This window comes from Spermophilus citellus (genome assembly GCF_964194105.1).
Source record: "Spermophilus citellus genome assembly, chromosome: 14".
Lineage (NCBI taxonomy): Eukaryota > Metazoa > Chordata > Mammalia > Rodentia > Sciuridae > Spermophilus > Spermophilus citellus.
The window spans coordinates 24475222-24496624 of NC_138194.1; the positions used below are offsets into that span (position 1 = coordinate 24475222).

At 33.3% G+C, this 21403-nt stretch overlaps 1 protein-coding gene across 2 annotated transcripts in view; it reads left to right on the forward strand.

Annotated features, from left to right (window-relative positions):
- Nucleotides 1-21403, forward strand: part of SNTG1 (syntrophin gamma 1) — a gene marked incomplete at both ends in the record, with an annotated part of 324893 nt that overhangs the window by 224069 nt on the left and 79421 nt on the right. For both annotated transcript variants that reach the window (XM_081266627.1, XM_081266628.1), the window contains 2 exons: nucleotides 4562-4678; nucleotides 6272-6343. In XM_081266627.1, coding sequence (XP_081122753.1) covers nucleotides 4562-4678; nucleotides 6272-6343 — 189 coding nt within the window. The remainder of the gene's footprint in view (nucleotides 1-4561; nucleotides 4679-6271; nucleotides 6344-21403) is intronic.

Sequence of the window (21403 nt, forward strand, 5' to 3'; positions counted from 1 at the left end):
ACTCAGTGAACTGTGCTAAACCCCTTTTATGATTATGCACTTGTCTATTTCTTTTGTTGTTCTGTTGCATTTTGATTTATATGTTTTAAAAGGGTGTTTTCAGACACATGAAACCTAAATATTGCTATTTTTTCATAGATTTGATACTTCAGCATTATGAAATATTCCCTTTTATTTCTGGAAATGATTCTTGCCTTAATTCTATATCCTAATGTTACAGACCAGTTTATATGGAGCTTGTATTCTTTTGGTGTATGTTTGCCCATTATTCTTTTTAACAACTTTCTATACTCTTATAATTTAGGTATTCCTTATACAGATAGGAAAAAGTTTTGTCATGGTGTTTTTCTTTACATTATTTATTTATTTAGTGCAGAATGAATATATTTATCAGAGCAAATTTTCTCCCTGTTTACCTGTAGTATAATTAATATCTTGCATTGATTGCATTCTACTACCTTAGTATGCATTTTTCACTTTTCCAACACTTCTGCTTCTTTTTACCCCCCTCTGGCTTTCTTTTAGATTGACTACTATTGTCTAATATTTGTGGTATTTTTCCCTGTGTTCATTTGGATGTCTTACACTTTTCACAGATGTGCTTTCCTTTGTCTATTGTTTAATAAGTAGTTACACTAGAGATGACAATATTGGTTGAAGTTTTCATTTTACAGCGGTTCCCAGCATGTATTTTAGGGACTGTTGGAAGTTCTTCAATATTTTACCTGCAATGGCAAAATTATTTTCATATAATGTAGATGACATGTGTATTTTATCTCAGAAGTGTATTTTTTTTCCTAGAACCTTACTGATATTTGTTATCACCAGAAAATTGACTTTCACACATACCTAAGAAATTGTTTTCTATTGAAGCAAACATTAATGTAAACAATGTACTTATTTTGCTAATTATTCTGAGAATTTTTCCTCATAAACTATGTCATCTGCATTAGATATATGGTTTTATTGTTTTTTATGGAAAAGCATATGCTTTAACTACTAGTTTTATTTTTTAATATGGCAAAGAGTAAAAAATATACCCACTTTGTTTTGAAAAAAAATCCTTATAACTCCCCATAGTTTAAGAATATTAAGGGGTACTTACTCCAAAAACTTTCAATACTATTGACTTACTCTTCTATACTTTTTCACAAAGAAATTAATTTGGCAATTACCTTTTTATTGAAATACTTTCTTTAGAGATTTTAAAATTAATCCTTGACTACCCAAATATGTTGTTAAATGTTTAAATCATCTTCCAACACAGGTCAAGGAAATAAGATTAGCTTTACCAAAACTTCTTGAATATTTTGTTTTTGTCATAAGCAATATTGTTACAATCAATAATAAATCAATGCAAAAATTATCAATCATTCAACTCCTTCTTCTCTCCTGCATTTTGAAAAAAAAATCTCCCTCTTTAAAGAAACTACTATAATTATTATTTCACTCTTGATTTTCATTACTTTAACTCCTCATAGTATAAATGTCTGAATTTTATTTTAAAAGATAATTTTGCTGTGTGTAGAAGTCTAAATTTGCTATCATTTTTCTTCTTCTTTTTTTCCAAACCAAACTGTATCCAGCTTTATTAAAGATACTTTTCATACATAATCATGGTATTTAAGGCAGAACATGGGCAGACAATTTTTAACAGTATACAACAACATTCAAATTATCTTCTTGGATGGACTATCAAAATCAGAAAGCCATTATAAAACCCAATGAAGTCTTCATTCAATGCTCTGAATAGTGAAAGTTTAGAATGAGGGTTGATATTTTATATTTTGCATGTTGTTTAACATCTTTTCACAAGCCCACCATTTCAGGAAATGAAGTAAAAATGACAAAAATTATTAATCTGAAATTTCACAATCTAGAAAATGAACTGCTGTTTTTTCTGAGGGACACTATCTCAGTGATATCACTGCAAAGTCCAGATTCCCTGACACACTGACAAAACCATTTCTTGGGAGTCAGGTCCCAACAGGTCTGAGTTTAAGGGAGTTAAGTCGATACTGATGGCAGAGAGGGAGAGGAAGACCGAAAGATAAATTTGAGTTTTTCCATACCACAAGGTGTTTGTGCCAAGGTGGCTATGTGTGCCAACATCTTGGGAGCCAAGACTAGAAAAACTAGCAGGGAAAAGTGTTTTGCCTACAGTAATCCAGCTTTGGAGACATTCTATTTATGATGTGTTTTAGGACTGGAGTTGTTTGTGTTCTAGGGCTGGAGTGTGTTTCAGTGGTAGAGCACTTGCCTGACACGTGTGAGGCCCTGGGTTGGATTCTCACTCTGCACCACATATAAAAAATAAATAAAATTTAAAGATCCATTGACGACTAAAAAATATTATCTTATCTTCTTGCACATAGCAAGCAAAATTAAGTTTAATGTCTATGACAGAAAATCTAATATCTGGAATTATTGGGTTCTGTTATAAATTTTGTTGTTCATACCTGACCTTTGTGATGTTTTATTTCTTTATATTCTTAGGGTCTTGGTCATATTCCAGGAAAGTTTTTATGAAAATATATTGAAACGTAATATACTACCAACATCCTGAGAAGAATTCAAATTCTTTAGTTGGGAGCTGGGAGGATAGAGCTAGGATCATCACAAACCTCTGCAAATTTGACATTCCCCAGGTTATCTGAGTCCCTTGAACCTGGCCCTAGTCTTTTCAATGGTTTATGACTTCTACCTTGGTATTGTTGTAAGGATGCCAGCATTTAGGTGTGTTTGCTTGGGCCTACAAAGCTAGAGAACCCTAGACTGTAACAATTTACCTCTCAGCTCATGAGAAGCATGAGCTAAAGCAGCTTCATCTCTTATGTAATATTTCCATATTGAACGTGCCCAGATGGCTAAAGTTGACCTCATGTGTGGATTCATGATTAATCTTTCTCAATCTTCCTATTACTGTGAATTTTTCTCCTTATTTTAATTCATTGCAAAATATCTAGCATTTTAAGCCTAGAATTTTCCCCACTTTTCCAAACCAATTTTACTTGGTGAGTTATCTGAATCACTTAATGCACAAGTACCAGAGGTGGAAATTAATCATATCTTTCATGATGACTGTTATTCTAACATATTAAGATATTAATTTAATTAATTAATTTAGTCATTTTTTCTTTATTGGATGGTCAGCTAGTAAGTTTACTCTTCTAAAATTCTGATGTTATCCCACAAATATGCCTTATGCAAGTAATGCAAAATGTTGTGTAAGTAATATACAATAAATAATTATTATACCTGGTTTTTATTATATTATTATCAACCATATGAATAGCTTTATTACAAAATAAATTTTAGAGCATGCATTAGAATTATTAGAGAACACATAATAAAATTTAAAAGGCAAGGTTTTTGGACTAAATTCCTATTGTAACTGTAACAAGTTTTATTTCTTTTGTAAGCTATTTGGTTTATATCATAATTCCTTACTTTGTAAAGTAAGGGATTTTATATTTCAGAGCTTTATTATAATGCGAACTTATGTAACTAGAGAATCCAGTTATTTTAGAGAGTAAATACAATGTAATGGAAAGAAGATGCAATCTATGAATAAACAAAAATTTTATTTCAGCTTTGTTGTAAGTTAGTTATCATTAGTAATACTGCATAACATACCATCCCCAAAGTAGGCAGGATACAGTAACTGATAGCTTGGTGTTAGCCTCCAGGCTGGAGTTGACTGGGCATGTTTCTATACTGTATATTGGGCTCTGTTCTGACCTGCTGTTTTGTATCTTGTATGTATTTTTTTGTTCTAATGAGAGAAGCACAATATACTAAGCTCAACTGTACATTTCTCAATTAATATCCTATTGATTATAACAGGTATCATAACATAAAATGAAATTCTAGTAAGAAGGATGAACTCTACCAACCATGAAAACAAAGTGAATTATATGAGTTGGGAAGTATAACTTCCCACATAGAGTTGTGCTAAGAAAGAGAAATAAAATGTCTTGTGAACACATTGTCAGTAATGCAATATTTATTTGATAAATGTGTAGGTATCTGTTTGATCCAATGACAATTCAATAATGGAAAGATAAAAATGATCAATATAACACCACTTTCTTTTGGAAACTGACCTACCTATGTTTAAGAGTTAGAGGTGAAGATTGATGTCAGTGCCGTCTGAGGTATGAACAATGCTAACACATTCTGTATTCATCTAAACTCAATGGTTAGAATGAATCACTCCCACAGGGCTCATGTGAGGCCTCCTTCTAGCAGTATTGTGACACAGTATATCTCTGACTTTCCTCCTTGACTCACTTATTTTGTATTGAGAACTCATTTGCATATAATAAAATGACACTAATTGCAAAACCAATGGATGAGCCAATAGACTCTTAGAAATATTTTTTTTTTAATCATAGGAACTGGTAGAAAAGTAGAAAATATAATTTATGCCAGGTTGTCTTGCATAAATAAGCACTTGATAAGGGATTATATTGTAAACTCATCAAAGGTTCACATTCTCTTATTTAAGGTGAGTACAAAGAGCTCTTTGGATAGTCACTTGTATTTAATTTCCTTGTAGATTGTCTACATGGGCTGGTGTGAAGTACGGGAGCAGGACCCACTCCAAGACCGTGTGTACTCCCCGACTTTTCTAGCCCTGAGGGGCTCGTGTCTGTACAAGTTTCCAGCACCACCAGTAAGTGTCTTTATCCAAACTTATGGGTTTCCCCCAATCTTGCCACAACAGAGTGACATCATCTGAATGATACCAAGTAAAATACTATGGGTGTATTTTGAAAATAAGATACAGGAAAGAATGCAAACCAACCCAAAAGTTCCTGAAATAACCTGCTAAATATATACATTATTGCATTAAATATTGGTTTTCTAAACTCTGAAAAATTTGAAAGATGTTTCTGTTTACATATTAAATGTGATAAATAATGAATAAAATCCTAATGCTGATTAAAAAGATCCCATGAAGACATCAATAACATTTCAAAATATATTTCCAAGCTATTTCACTGTATTTTGTTTATCAAACACACATTTTAAAAATTAATGTATTAAAATGAATGAAAGTGAAGTGATTTTAAATGTTCTTTATATATTAACCAACACTCATATTATTAATCTCATATTCCCAAAGAGACTTTTAAAAAAGAGCCCATTTAATATACCTGGCATAAACAAATAAACAGTTGGTAAACACAAAGGTAAACATTGTTACAGTCATGTAGGAGGAACACATTCTCTATCAAAGCTAAGTCAGGGTTTTACTAACAATAAGTTTTCAATTTATTATTAACAAGTAAAAGTAAGAAAACCTCAGAATGATCCAAGTCAGTGCTTAGTCTTTCTCAACTTAGTGAACTTTTGTAATGTTAAAAGTTTAAGTTAGAGTGTTTTGTTCTTGGTAAAAATCAAAATACAAAAAAAAAATCAAAATACATTCTGGTGATCTATTAGTTATTACTGTCAAAGTTTGTTTTTATAGATATTCCTAAATCAAATTTATGGAATTTTTGATAATCTATATTCTATACTCTGGGATTTGTACTAAATATGTGTGAATATCTATTGAATGGAATACCTATTGCTTTTGGAAACATGTGCTTTATAGACAAAGAGACATTCAATAAATATTTATTGAATATAAATACTAAATGCCAGCCCAATTACTTTCAGATCAAATAATACAGAGTATCTGGGAATTCTCAAATGTGACATGCAAATATTGTGAATGTTTCTCCATGAAATTCAAAGTTCAGAAACACACACACACACACACACAAACATTTATATTTTTGCTACCATTCTAACTGAATAATCTTATGATTAGACAAATCTATTTCAAACATAAATAAGCATATCAATTTCTTCTTAGTGCTGATGTTTTCATAGTATCTTAAGCCATCTTGAAAGAACCTCTAACATAAATCATGCCTTTTAAAAATCGAATTTGGTGATAGCAAACGAAGAAAAAAAATTGTCTATGTGGAATATAAATACTTAATGTAGAGAATATACACATTATTTATAAGATGAAAAACTTTGAGTAAAGGGAAACTGTTGCATATGACATAAAAAGTTATTTGGAAAAGGAAGAGAGTAGTGATAAATCAAAATCATGCAAGGAAACCTTCTGAAAACAACTTCCTAAATAGAGAGACTAAAAGATCTGTTAAAGTTTCACTTACCATGGACCATTTTGTGCAAATTAAATAAAGAGGGAATAGAAGCTGTCTTTAAAAAAAAAAAGTGACTTTTTTTCCCTCGTATTTTAAAGGTGACTACCTGGGACTGGACTCGAGCAGAGAAAACATTCTCAGTTTATGAGATTATGTGCAAGGTTCTCAAGGTATGGGCAATAAGTAGTAGTTCTTTTAATGGTGCTTCCTCAGAAAATGATGGTTCTGGTGCTCATAGTTACTTTCTGAAAATGAGCAATCCAGAGATATAAATGAAAGACAATATTGAGACAAAGAAAACAAAGTGTGTGTGTGTGTGTGTGTGTGTGTGTGTGTACAGAAAATATAGAATGCAGAAAAATATACAGAGAATAATGCAGAATAACACACAATCATATATTGTACTTCCTCAGTTGGAGATGGACCAAGAGATGCTTTGTAGCAGTTCATCCAGGAAAAGCAGAGAGTTGAATTAGCTGGGATCAAACCCAGGGCTTTGCACATGCTAGGCAAGAGCTCTGTCCTGGAGCTACACCAGCAGTTCATGCATAAATTTATTTTGAGACAGAATCTTGCAACCTACCCAGCTTGGTCTTGAACTTTCAATTCTCCTACAGTAACATCCCTCCCTTATAACTGGGATCGTAGTGTGCACCATCAGGCACAGCTTGTTTGTATTTTTTATGTTAGTATCTGACTAACTCTCTGAGTATCTGAAAAAGCTTACAGTTACCACAAATCAATTACTTTTCTATGTGAAATGCAAGATTATTGCAATAACAGGTCTATGAATTCTATAAAATTCCCATTGATTTTTGCAATTTTTTATAAGTTAAAATAGGACTAAATTAAAGAATAAAGAATATTGGTTTCCTTATTTTTTAAAAACTATTTTATTGGATATTTTTAAAGTCTATAACATGACATAGGAGATGCATGAAACTAGTGAAAATTTTACATCTATAATGTGGCTTAGCAATTTATTTAGGGTTTTGTACCAAGGTCAGCTAAAATCTACTCACTTATCATGATTCTATATACATTATTATTTTATTAACTAGAGATCTAGACTTGTCCACTCTCTATATTTGCTACTTTGCATCCTCTGATTTATATATCCCCATTTTTGCCCACTTCCTATCCTTGGTAAACACTATCTTGTTATCTATTTCTGCATATTTAAATCATTGTTTTGGGACTTTTTTATTTCAGATTCCACATATAAGTTTGCTCATGAATTTTTTTTGAGTCTGACTTTCACTTAGCATAATATCCATTAAACTCATTCATGCTTTACCACACAGAACCTCATTTTTCAGAGGTAAATAACATTCCAGTTTAAAAATGTGCCAGTTTCTTTATCCATTTCTGCATAACAGATTGTTGATACTTGAGTTTTTTCACATCTTGGGTGTTGATAAGCATGGGAGTGAAGGTATCTTTATCATATAGTGGTTATATTACTTTAAGTTATATGCACAAAGTGAGATTGATATGAGGGAGTTCTAATTTTACTTTTTTTGGGGGGGATACCCATACTATTCTACTTAATGACTGTACCAATCTCAATTGCTACCAGCTGTGTAAAGAGTGCCCTTTCTTCCATACCTCACTATTTGTTTTCTTTTGGCTATTTGATAATAGCCATCTAAATAGGTATGAAGTGAACTTTTGTAGTGATTTGATTTGCATTTTTTCTGATCATTAGTGATGCCGAGCAGACTTGCTATTCATACATAATTATGAGGTCTATAATGGTGATTCAATGCATGTCACAATGTGTAATAGTAAAATTAGGTTATTAAGCCTCTCCATGTCTTCAAACTGTAATTGTTTTTATGTGTTGAGACTTTTCCTTTCTTTGAGATACGTTAGGCTATTATGACCAATCATTGCCCTACTGTGCAACAGAAAACCAAAACTAATTTCTGCTCTCCAACTGTGTTTTGCTGCCCCTTGATTACATTCCTTCCATCCCTCTCGGCTTTGGCTTCTCAGTCTCTAGTGACCACTGTTTCATTCCATTCTTCTAAGGTAGACAGAATACATGGTTATTTGTCTTTCTGTGTCTGACAATTTCACTTAGTGTAGGGATCTACAGTGGTTTATTTTACCCATTTTTCCTTTTTTGTTTGTTTGTTTGTTTGTGATATTGACCTGTATGATTTCTTTACACATGCTTCATATTAGCCCCTTCTTAGATACCTGCTATAGAAACATTCCTTCCCAATCCATAGCTTGCCATTTAATTTTGTTGATTGCTTCCTTTACTGTGGAGAAGCTTTAGTTTTTTGTGGTCCCCTTCATTGATTTTGACTTTTGTGGTCTGCATTTTTGATGTAATATCTTTAAAAATCACCATGGCCAATATCCAGAAGTCTTCCCCTTATGTTCTCTTTTGCACATTTGATACTTTCTGGTCTTATGTTTAGATATTTTATGCATTTGTGAGTTGAGCTCTGTGCATAGTATAAGAAAGGAACCAATTTGATTGATTGATTGATTGATTGATTTAGATGTGAGAATCCAATTTTCCTAGCACCATTTACTGGGTAAATTATCCTTGGCTCATTGTACCTTTTGTGTGCCCTTGTCAAACCTTAGTTGGCAATGTGTGGTTTTGGTCTTACTTCTGGTCTCTCTTTTCTGTTCCACTGGACTAATTTTTATTTATTTTTTCATGCCAATACCATATTATTTCAATGACAGTGGCTTTGTAATATAATTTAAAATCAAGGAGTGTGGTCTCTAACACTGATTTTTTATCATAATTATTTAGATCATTTGGAATTAATATTATTATTACATATGAAAGTTAAGATTATATTTCCTTTTAATGTGAAGAATGCTAACAGAAATTGATAAGGATTACATTGAATATGTATGTGGCCTTGTGTAGTATGGGTATTGTACAATATTAATTCTCATTCAGGAGTATTGAACATGTTTCCACTAATTTATCTTTTCTTCAATGTATTTAATTTCTGAGGAGTCTATTTCTTCACTTTCATTTTTTAATTTACTTATTTGAATCTTTTTTCATAGTTAGACTAATTAATTAAGGAGTTGACAGTTTGGATTGATTAATTGGATTGTTTCTTCCTATGAGTTTTCTGTCCTCTATTTGGTTTATTTATATTCAAAATGTCATTATCTTCTTCTTTCAACTAATTTTGAATTTAGTTTGCTCTAATTATTTTAGTTTCTTGAAGCATAATGATAAACTATTTATTTAGGGTCTTCTTTTGAATAAAGGCGTTTATTCCTATAAAATTATTCCTTATCATGGTTTTTGCTGCATCTCACAAGTTTGAGTATGCTATGCTTTCATTGTTATATGTCTCAAGATGATTTTCTATTTTTCTTTTTATTTCTTCTTTGGCACATTGAATGTTCTTGGGCATGTCATTTAGCATCCTAATATTGAATAATTTCCCAAAGATTGTCCTGTTAGTATATCTGCTTTTATAGCATTTTGGTCTGAAATGATTGCAGATATGATTTTTAATCCTCTTAAATTTGTTAAAGCATGTCTTATAGACTGGCATATGATTTATCTTGGGGAATGTTCCATGTGCATTGGTGGAAAAGGTGTGCTCTGTTGCTATTGGATGAAGACTTCTGCATATATTAAGTCCATTTGATCAAAAGGACAATTTGAATTCTGTATTTTCTTATTAATTTTCTATCTAGATATATCCATTATTCAATGTAGTATGAATTATCCCTGGTATTATTATATTACTCTCTTTCTTCATGTCCATAGATGTTTGCTTTATGTATTCACAAGCTCCAATATTTGGTGCATTTATAATTGTTATGCCAACTTGATGAATTAAAAACTTTAATTAATGTATACTTAAATAGTGAACTTCTTTGTCTCATGTGATAACTTCACACTTGGAGTATATTTTATCATATATAAATAGAGCCACTTCTGCTCTCTTTCAGATACTATTTGCATGGAATATATCCTTCTACTTTCTTCACTTTGTATTTATGTATTCCTTTACAGGTTATGTCTATCTTTTATAGAAATATGTAATCATGGTTTTTAATCCATTCAGCCAATCATATCTTCTTCCATTATAAGATTTATTTGTATTTATGATTATTTTGATAGGTAATAATTTACTAGTTTACCCTTTCTTTGCCTCTCCTTTTTTCCTCTCCCCTGTGCCATGGTGATAATTTCCTTTATCTCTAAGCATTGATTCCCCTTTATCATTTGTGTATCTGCTATTTTTGGCTTTGTGGTTACCACGAGGCTTATAAAAAACTTCTGTCAGTTATAATCTACCACTTGAAGCTGAAAACAACAGCTTATTGTTTATAAAAACTCTGAACTCTTACACCACACACAAAGTTTTTATTTTTATATTGTGAATTTGGTAATAACTAAGTGAAGTCTTGGTTATTTTCAACTCTTCCTTTTAATCTTTAAACTAGAATATGTATGATTTAAACATCACAGTTACAGTATTGGATTGTTCTGTATTTGACAGTCTATTTATTTCTATCAGTAAGTTTTATATTTTCATATACATTAATAATAGTAATTATCATCCTTTCATTTTTACTTGAAGAACTTCTATAAGCATTTGTTGTAAGGCAGTGATGATTTCCTTCAGCTTTTGCTTGCTTGTGAAAGATTTTATTTCTCCTGCATTTTTGAAGAATTACCTTGCTTGCTACAGCTATCATTTTTGGCAAGTAGTATTTTTTTTATTTTTTTTTCTTTCAGCTCTTTAAATATATTATCCCATTGTCTGGTGGCCTAGGGGACCCCCTTATAAATGACTTGACACCACTTTTCTTCCTTCCTTCCTTCCTTCCTTCCTTCCTTCCTTCCTTTCTTTCTTTCTTTCTTTCTTTCTTTCTTTCTTTCTTTCTTTCTTTCTTTCTTCTCTTTTCTTTCTTTTTTTTTTAAAACAACATTTCTTTGTTTCTGAACTCTGCTTGGTCAAAATGTGTCTCAGAGGGGATCTCAGTTGGGGAAACTTTGAGCTTCATGTATCCAATGATGTTGTAATTTTTTTGCAATTATTTTATTAAGAGAACTTTTTTTTTCCTTTCTTCTGACCCTTCTTCTAGCACTACCAGAATAAAATATCTCTCCACTTGGTGGTGTTCCATGTGTCCTGTACATTGTCTTCATTCTTTTTAATTCTTTTTACTTTTTTTTGATTGAGACATTTCAAATGACTCTGTCTTAGAGTTTACAGATTCTTTCTTCTGCTTGATTTATTCCAACATTGAAACTCTAAATTGTATCTTTATTTCATTAATTGAATTCTTCATGATTTCTAATTCTTTTTTGTATCTCTCTTTGTTGAGTTTTTAATTCAAAGCATGAATTATTTTCTTGATTTCATTGAATCTTGTGTTTTCTCATATCTCACTGAATTGCTTCATATTTATTATTTTATATTCCTTTTCAAATAATTCATAAAATTTCCATTTCTTTGGGGTCAGTTACTGGAGAATTACTGTGCTCCTCCAGTGGAATCATGTTTCCCCACCTTTTCACGTTTCTTGTGTCACTTAATTGATGTTCACGTATCTGATTCCAGATTTTACAATGTAGCTCTTTGTTTGCAAAGATTTTTACCTACATATCTTCACCTGATGCCTGATGGTGGTGGTGGGGCAACATGTGGTGCCCCGAGTTCCACATGGATGTAGTGCTGTGGTCTCTGTGAGCTTTTTCAGTTGATCATTGTTGGTTATGGCCAATGATACTTCTGTCTTCTAGGCTACAGGAATTGGTGGCAGTGATAGTGGCTGCATAAGTTACTAGGGTGAGGGCTTTGGTAGTGAATACCAATTTTTATATTGAATACCAATACCTTGTATTGAATACCATGTATTCAACATGGTAGGGAATACTGTGGGGGGATTCAGTGTGACATGACTCACAGGCATTCAAAACAAGATTGGGATCCAGGACTTGGGTGTTTGGAACAGCTGTGAAAATAGGTTGTTGAGCTCAGAGACTTTTAAAACTATCGCAGCACCTGTGGCTGGGGTACCTATTCTTTGTCCACAGCACACACAAATATAGTTCTCCTACTAAGAGAGTCTGTTGCTATGAGGCACATCCAGCAACTCAGATATGTACTCAGAGTCTGGCATCAACTGTGATTCTGACCCTGGGATTCAGGACATAATCCTGACACAGATTGGAGAGAAAGGGACCCCCTGGAGGCTGTTCCAGGGAACAGGCTACAGATGTAATTCAGGACCCAGAACCAATAAGACATGGGGTTGCATGCAGTGGTGACTTTGGAACTTGGGATGGTGGGACACAAGGGTCCACTATGCTCTGTGAGGTCAGGTGGGGTATCAGCAATTCCAGGAATAGTACCACTGCAGCTTAGGAAGCAACGATGGCCTTCTCCAGAGAGAATCAGCAGATTGGACTGTGGGTGCCCAGCCCAGTTCACAGTGGGCTGGTGCCATGACTTTATGACCTGGAGGGTGTGGTGGTTCAACTCAGCCAAGGCTATGATTCCCAGGGGAACAAGCTTTCCTGTATCTGTTTAGCCCTAGAAGGTGGAGCCACATGAGTCAACAAACCCTTCAGATATCTAAGGATGGAGCTCTGTGTACTGGGAGGTGAAAGAGTACTTCTGTGCCAGAGGCTTAGCACCAGTAGAAGTTGGGGTCCTGCCTTGATAGCGATGTTGGTGGGATCAACCAGCAGCAGCCCCATTGTAGCTGAGGCTTAAGGTCCCTGCGCGAGGTGTGAGGCACTGCATGTGCTCTGGAGCACTCCTGCTCCCCTGTGCCTGAGGTCTGAGGTAACCTGGAGGCTGGTGCAGGAGATGTGAGTGCTCTGGTTGACTAAAGTTCTGGGTTCCCAGGTAGAAAGGCATCACTTTTGCTTGACCTTAAGAAGAGGGAGTTCAGTCATTGGAAGGAAGGATGGTCTGCTCTGTGGTAGTCTGGCCCTAGAGCATGAGGCAGAGCTGCAGGTCTGCTTGCTACTGGGTGCGCATCATGCGGTGTTGGCCTCATCAAGGGGTACCTACCCCCAAAGCAGAAACCACTCCAGTACTGGTTCTGATTCCAAGATGGCCCAGCACAGCAGCAGCATAGGTTCAAGTAGAAGGTGACATTTCAGCTTCTTCTCTAAAGGTAGCTCAGCCTGTGAACTCTGGGGAGCTCCGTCACCTACATTCAAAGCCTATCAGAACTCTCTTAGTGAAGACTTTCATGTCTTCAGAGATAAAAGAGTTTGTCTGCCTCCTCTTGCTTACCTGTTTTGTCAGGGAAAAGACCTTCTTGATCTCAAGTTGACCACAAGGAAAGTGTTGAGGTAGAAAGAGCAAGGAATTTCACTTCTTCACATAGATGGCCATCCTTTGCCTCTGTGCTATACAGGATTCCAACTGCTTATTTTTTGTTCTCGTGTCTGGATTCTGGTTGAAATATAGGTGTTTATTCCTTGTTTGGGGTTTTGTTGGAGTGGGGATGGAAAAAAAAAACAGGAGCTTCTGGTTGGCCATTTTGCTGTAGACTAGAAGTTCCACAGATGCTTAATAAAATCATTCCATGTCATCATACTTATTTCTGTAACCAAGAAGAGTCGCCTCTGTTTTATGCTAGATGTTTATCCGCCTCCTAAACAGTCATTAATATAGGAAATCCTGGAACATTTACATATAACCAAGTGTATCAGAACTCTCTAAAGTCAAAGTAGCAAAGATATAACTACCTCAGAAATGTTTCGAAATATTTTCCTCACAAAGAACCTTAGATTAAACCTGAAGTTGTCTATAGTGCAAGATCTAATGAAAAATACGATTCATTCCTTAATCAATACTTTGCCTGGTTTAAGTTCTATATTGGGACTAATTGTTGAAGAATGTCCTGAAATACTTGAGGTCTTATTAACAAAAGAAGGCAAGATGTAACCGCACATGAAAAGGAGGTCCAACCCAAACCTAGTTTTGTGAAATACTTAACCAAATCTGCTACTGAATTGAGTTCTAAATATATATTTTTAGCAAAAGAATTAATAGGAAGAAAGAGAAAGGACAGGGAGGAGAGGAAGGAAGAGGCAGAAGAAAGGAAAAAGTTGGACTCCAGGAATTAATCACTTCAACAAATGTTTTTTTGTATACTCCCTATCCATGCACTAATTACTTTTTCACAGGAACAATCTAGAATTCATTTCTGTATTCATTTTTAGGCTTAAATTATTTTCCACCTATTCTCAAAGTAGCTAAGTTGTTTTGTAATACCATGTTAAAATATTCTATTTAAACTTAATATATTTTACTATAATGTTTTAAATAACTACAATTTTAAGAGAAGTATTAAGGGCTGGGGATATGGCTCAAGCAGTAGCGCGCTCGCCTGGCATGCGTGCGGACCAGGTTCGATCCTCAGCACCACATACAAATAAAGATGTGTCCACCGAAAACTAAAAAATAAATATTAAAATTCTTTCTCTCTCTCTCTCTCTCTCTCTCTCTCTCTCTCTCTTAAAAAAAGAAGTATTAAAATGATATATGACACTCTAACATCTACAAGCACTAAATATTTTATTTCTCCTTTAAATGTTTTTGGAAAAAAAATAGAATTATGCAGTTTGTGATCTATGTTTTAATGTAAGTAGCCACTTTGAATATTTTCTATGAATTCTGTCAGTTAAACTTCAAAAAACCCCAATAACTTTCATAGATTTTTTTTCTAACCCATCATTTATCTGTATTAATTCATTTAATCTCTTAATTTGACATGAAGTTTCTTTCCCCATTTGTTCTTACTCTCAGGTATATCACAACAATTATTATGTTTTATTTAACAGAAAATTGTTAACTTTTATAATATATAAGGTAGCTTAAACACTTGTTTTAAGTCTGGAAAAAATGGCAGACATTGGCACTTTTTACACTTTTTTCATTCTATTAGAGTAGCAGCATATTAAGTAAATAAATACACAAGTGTTTGGATACTAGGTGTCCCTTGAAAAGCTCATGTGTTAATGCAGGAATGTTCAGAAACAAAATGATTAGAGTATCAGAAACCTACCATAGCCAGTGGATTAACCTATTTGATGAATTAATAATTTGAATGGGTTACTGGGTGGTATTTGGAGGCAGAAGAGGCATGGCTGGAGAAAGTAGGTCACTGGGATCATGTCATGGGGGATTATTTCATTTCTTCCTTCTCATGCTCTCTGCTTCCCTATCGCCATGAGCTGAACAGCTTTCCTCTACCATACCTTTCACTGTGAAGTTCTGCCTTATGTTGGGCCAAGAGCAAAGAGGCAGTCAACAGTGGACTGTGATATATAAAAGTATGAGCCCCAAACAATTTTTTCCTCCTCTAAGTTATTCTTATCAGTTATTTTGGGCATGGCAATGAAAAGTTGACTAACACACAAGGAAAAATAGTAACTAGCTAAGAATTGATATTCTCTTAAAGATTTTTATGAAAATGATGTCATTTTATTCAATCTAAATTTTTAATTTTTAATCCTGGGTAGAAAAATATTTTAATACATTGAAGATATTAGAGTTATGTATCCAAATTGCCTTCTACAAAAGCAGTAGCAGCTTATACAGTCATCACCCATTTCTGAGTATGCCTATGTATCCACACTCCAACCAAGTTAAAATCAAAGCGTACTTCTTATTTTGATTTTCGACATAAGATTTGTCATAAGCCTACATGTTAGCTATATTTTCATTGCTCTGACCAAAATACCTGACAAGAACAACTTAGAAGAGAAATGTCAGTATTTTTGTTTTGTTTTGTTCTGTTTGTTTTGTTTGGGCTCACTGTTTCAGATATCTTAGTTCATGGTTAACAAACTCCATTGCTCTAAGTCTGAGGCAGAACATCTGGGAAGGAGAGAGAGAGAGAGAGAGAGAGAGAGAGAGAGAGAGAGAGAGAGGAGAGGGAGAGAGAATGAATATGGAGCCAGGTACAAGATATAGTCCCCAAGAGTACAACCCTAGTGACCTACCTCCACCAGCCATGCTCACTTATCTTTAATTATCTTCTAGTAGTTTATTCAAATTATTAATCCTTGGAATGGGTTTATCCACTAATGAGGTTACAGATCTCAAAATCCAATATTTTCACCTCTGAACATGGCTTCACTGTCCAACACATGCTGGTAGGAAGGATATCAAAAATACAAATCATTAAGGCCTATTAATTGCTTTGAGAAAGTCTTTACATGGGTAATTGAAGATTGGAGATAAATTTCCTCAGACACCAAATAAAATATAAATATAATCTTCATTTTTTATATAAGAAATTCTCCCACCATGAATGAGCACAACTGTGGTGTTCTGTATTTTACGGTACTACATTGTACATTGCAAAATAGTATTCTGAGGATTCATCTGCTCAAAGGCAAACTTCATCTCGTGTTTGAGCAGAGAAGTGGACATTACAATCAGTACTCACTGGGTTATTTTCCTAAACCACCAGATCATATTCTGGAGTCTCCTTTTGTGTCAAGAACACTGTTGGGGAATAACTGTATTGAAGAAAAGGACAGAATCAAATACTTGGGGTTGGTGATCAATACTGAAGGGTCATCTTCTATAATCCCACCATCTACTCCCATGAGGTCTTGTGTTAAAGAAATGGCATAAATTGTAGATGTCTGCTCCCAGAAACATATCTCTCAGATGAAGCAAATTTAAAGGTAAATTTAAATTTCTGGAACACTGAACATGAACATCTGTTCTGGGACCACTAATCAGGGAAATCTTGCATCTTCAGATGTATTGATAATGAAGCTACAGCAAATAAAACCTAAATGAAGCTTACAAGTATGTAAGCTTGTAGTGTCCCAAGTGCTTTTTATATTAATTAGCTTAATGTTTACAACATCACTATTAGTTAATTATTATTATTCTCATTTTGCAGATATGAAAACTGAGAAAAATGAAAAGTAAATAAACAACTCAAGAACTCAGAGCTAGTAAATATCGGATGCAAAGATGTAAATTTTAGAGTATGTCTCAATATTCCTTGTTATTACAACGGTTGGACACGGCCTCTTTCTCTGTCCACATAAACACTGATAAGTAATTCTGTGACAAAGTAAACAAATCTAGGATTAAAAAAATATAGGCGTAATGGTTTCTAATCCTGTTAATAAAATAGGAACCATGAATTCACCCTATACAAATAAATAAGTGGAAAACATGATAAGGTGAAGGGTACTTGTACAGTTTCAAAGTACCTCCTCACAAATTACCTATTACAAAAGGAGAAGGTAAGTTTCAGGGGACAAGGGGGATAGTACCACTGGAATATACAGACAAATATGACCATTTATTAATGTGACAAATACAAATCATGCTTTTCTGGTAGCTTGATAGTAGAATATTACCAACAGAAGAATAGCAGATTTGTGACAATTCTACTAAAATTGTGTCAACCGAATCTAACCAGGAGGAAACGACCAATCTAATCCAAGAAAAGGGAATCTAATGTCATCTAACAAAATTAAATATGATTTGACCAAATCAAGGGTAGTCACAAGGAAATGCCTGACAAACCCAGATAAGTCACATTCTGCAAAACATCCTTTTGTCTTTAATGGGGTCAACCTCATATAGGCAGGGGAAGGTTAAGGCACTGTCTTTCTTGAAGGTAACTAAAGAGAGAATCCACATGCAGCAGATTATTCTGAAGTAGTGGGTTATGGATGAAGGACAAAGATAAGATGAAAATGTAAAGTCCAATTGCTTGTTTTATGGTTGTATAGTAGTTATGTGGGTGGATGTCCTAATGTTCTCATTTGTGGAAAATGCATGCTGAAGTAAGGAGGTGGAGGTGGTAAGATGTCATATTGATAATTATTAAATCATTCAGGGAATGAGTCTTCTAATTCACATGTGAATGTTCTGTAGGTCAAAATGCAGTTTAAAAGCATTGCATTCCAGGAGTTGCTAAATAAAGAGAACTGCAAAACAGACGTAAGAAAAAATAAACCTTTGCGGAATAGAGTCAATATGGTAATCATGATAGAAATGCCTTTTAAAAGGCAACCAAGATAGTAATGAATATTCCAGGACAATGTTGATTAAAACCTTGCTCAAATTAAGAATAGCCAAAAAGAAATGCTATGAACAACGAATACAAATGGCTGGGGGCATAGCTCAGTGGTAGAGCACCTGCCTAGCAGATTCAAGATCCTGGGTACCACCACCAGCATCACACACACATGCACACACACACACAGTGGAATAAATAAAAAGATAAATAAGAAAAAAACAACCTTTGTTTCTATAATTAAAATATAATGCAACAATCACATTTTAAAACCATACATATCATAAGGTTTATTCATGACACATTTTGATATCAAATATATTTTCTCATATCTTTTATTAATTGTTCTACTTCATGAATGCTAAACATAATATTATTCATTTTACTACCACTGTTGGCATTCTGAACAGAAAAGACACACTACAAAATTAGGGAGTATTTTTATAATCCATATATGATAGTAGTGATATATTCCACATAGTCATAAATACCATTATAACAAAAAAGAGATGTAAAAGATAATATATGCTATCAAAGTATATTGTGTTATTGGACATGTGCTAAAGGTTAATCACAGACAGAAATGCTTTCAGAACATTTTAATTTATATGAATTATCTACAGTGAAACTTTGTGTAAATGACTATTAGCAGAAAGATTACAACTTGATTCTGAAGTTAGTCCTTTAGGAAAAAAGGTAACTCTTCAAAGAGAACATGTTAGTCAAAAAGATGCTTCTACATTTTGTGTACATTTTTGTATCAGATGGCACTTTTTAAATGATGTGACTTCTTAAGTTTTTTTTATTGCTTTTCATTATATTGTCACTTAAAATGATGGTGGTTTGTAGTCTTCAAATTTACACTTTGAAATTAAACTGCCATAAAATATTTAATGTCTTCATAAAATCCAAGTTTCTCAAAAATATTTATTTTTTCCTCTGATAAAGGAATTTTATTTTCCTGGTGATTTTCAAGAGGTTATTTAGGCTGTAACATGACATTGTAGTGTTGTTGCTCTGGGTGGAAAGAAGGTTTCAGTTGAAGACCAGAAAGAAAACATCTCAGGACATTTCTGCTGTCCATAATACCAGTTCCAGTAACTTTAAATCCAGCCTCCTGTCTTAGTAAAACAAAGTAACCATCATTGATAAAAACATGATTTTGTTTTTTAATTTTTATAACATTTTCTTTCATTTATTAATATTTTAACATATACTCTCTTGTGACAATGAGTTCCATAAATTTACCATCTGTTATATAGAGAACTTCTATTTTTCAAAGACAACTTTCAAGCCCCAGTGTATTAATTAATTAAATCTCATTTTTCAAAATTGGTTTATTTGGCCTATTTGTGCTCTGGAAAACTCAAAGGAATCATAGATGAATACTCCTCTCCTGCTTTAATTTCCCTTCCAACAGGAGACTTATGATCTTTTTAGAATGTCCTTCTATAGTGACATTTCATTTTCTTTCACACATCATTATTTTTTCTTTACATTGCATTTTTATGTCAGGTGTGAAAAAAACATGAATTTTTTATTATATATGGTTTCTGTAACCTTTCTAATAATTCCCAAAAGATTAGTTTGGCCTTTATTTTTTTAAAATTTATATCTTTATAATATTTTTATGAAGTTTCTAAAGCAACTGAAGGTTCATGTGTAAGCCAAGTGTGTGTATCTCAGCAATGGGATGTGGTAATGCAAGAATTCAGTCTTTAAGCATTTTTAAGATGTGAATATGCAGAAGATATCTAATAATGCTTTTCAATATTTGGGGTAAAAGTCACACATATGCAAAATAAACCAAAATCCTATCTGATTTTCCCAAAATGTAATTAATGATCTATTCTTTCCCTCAACTAAGTGGCTGTCAGTGGCAATCTCTTCATAAAAAAATTACAAAACTCCCATGTTGCAAGAATCTGTTCCCCTTCAATCTACAGCAGGACCCAAATACTATTTGTTTATGAGATAGGGTCTCCTTGTGTTTTTTCTATGCATGGCCCTGATTGCCAGAATTGTTTGAACATTTTTTTTTTATATTTGTTGGCCATTTGTATTTCTTCTTTTGAAAAATTTCTGTTTTGCCCATTTATTGATCAGGTTTTTTATTGATAAGGTTTTTGTTGTTGTTGTTTGTTTGTTTGAGTAGAAAGTAAAAGGCTTTATTGAAGGATAACAGAACAGACTCCTTCCCACTCCCCAGGAAGAACTGAATTGGAAAGATAGAATGCCATGTTATTTTTTTTTTGATATATTGTATCTCTGTTTTCATTTGTTTCCAAAGATTTCTTGATTTATTTTCTCATTTCTTCTATGAACCATTCATCATTTAAAATAATATTTTTTCAATCTCCATGTGTTTCTTTGGTTTCTATAATTTTTTTCCTTTTGACTTCTGGTTTTAGTCCATTGTGATCCTATACACTTTATAATCATTTATTTTTGCATTTGATAAGACTTAATTTTAAGTCTTATGACTTACAATATGGTCTGTTTGGGGAAATATTCCATGAATTGCTGAGAAGAAAGTGAATTCAGATTTTTGGAGTGAAATATTGTACAGATGTCCCTTAGGTCCATTTGATTTATAGTATTATTTAGATCAGAAATATCTTTTGTTATTTTGTGTCTGGATGACCTATTGGTGAAAGTGGTGTATTAAAATCATGCAATATTTTCACATTGGGGTCTCTCTGGTACTTAGTGTCAAGAAGTATTTTTTTTATGTAATTCAGTGCACCAACATCTGGGGCATAAATATTTACTATTGTTATATCTTCTTAGTGGCCTTCATTGTATATTTTGATTCATTTTTCTTGAAATCTTCTTAGTAACATATGAGAATTGCTACTCCTACTTGTTTCTAAACTCTATTTACATGGAATATTTTACATCCTTTTACTTCAGCCTATGGGTATCTGCCTATGAGATGACTCTCTTGCAAAAATTATAGTGTTGCATGCTGTTTTTAATTTATTTTTTTATTTTAAATTATTTTTTATTTATATATAACACGGAATGCATTACAATTCTTATTGCATATATAGAGCACAATTTTTCATATCTCTGGTTGTATACATAGTATACTCACACCAATTCATATCTTCATACATGTACTTTGGATAATAATGAGAATCAAATTCAAACATCATTAATTATCCCATGGCCCCTCCCTTCTCCTCCCATCCCTC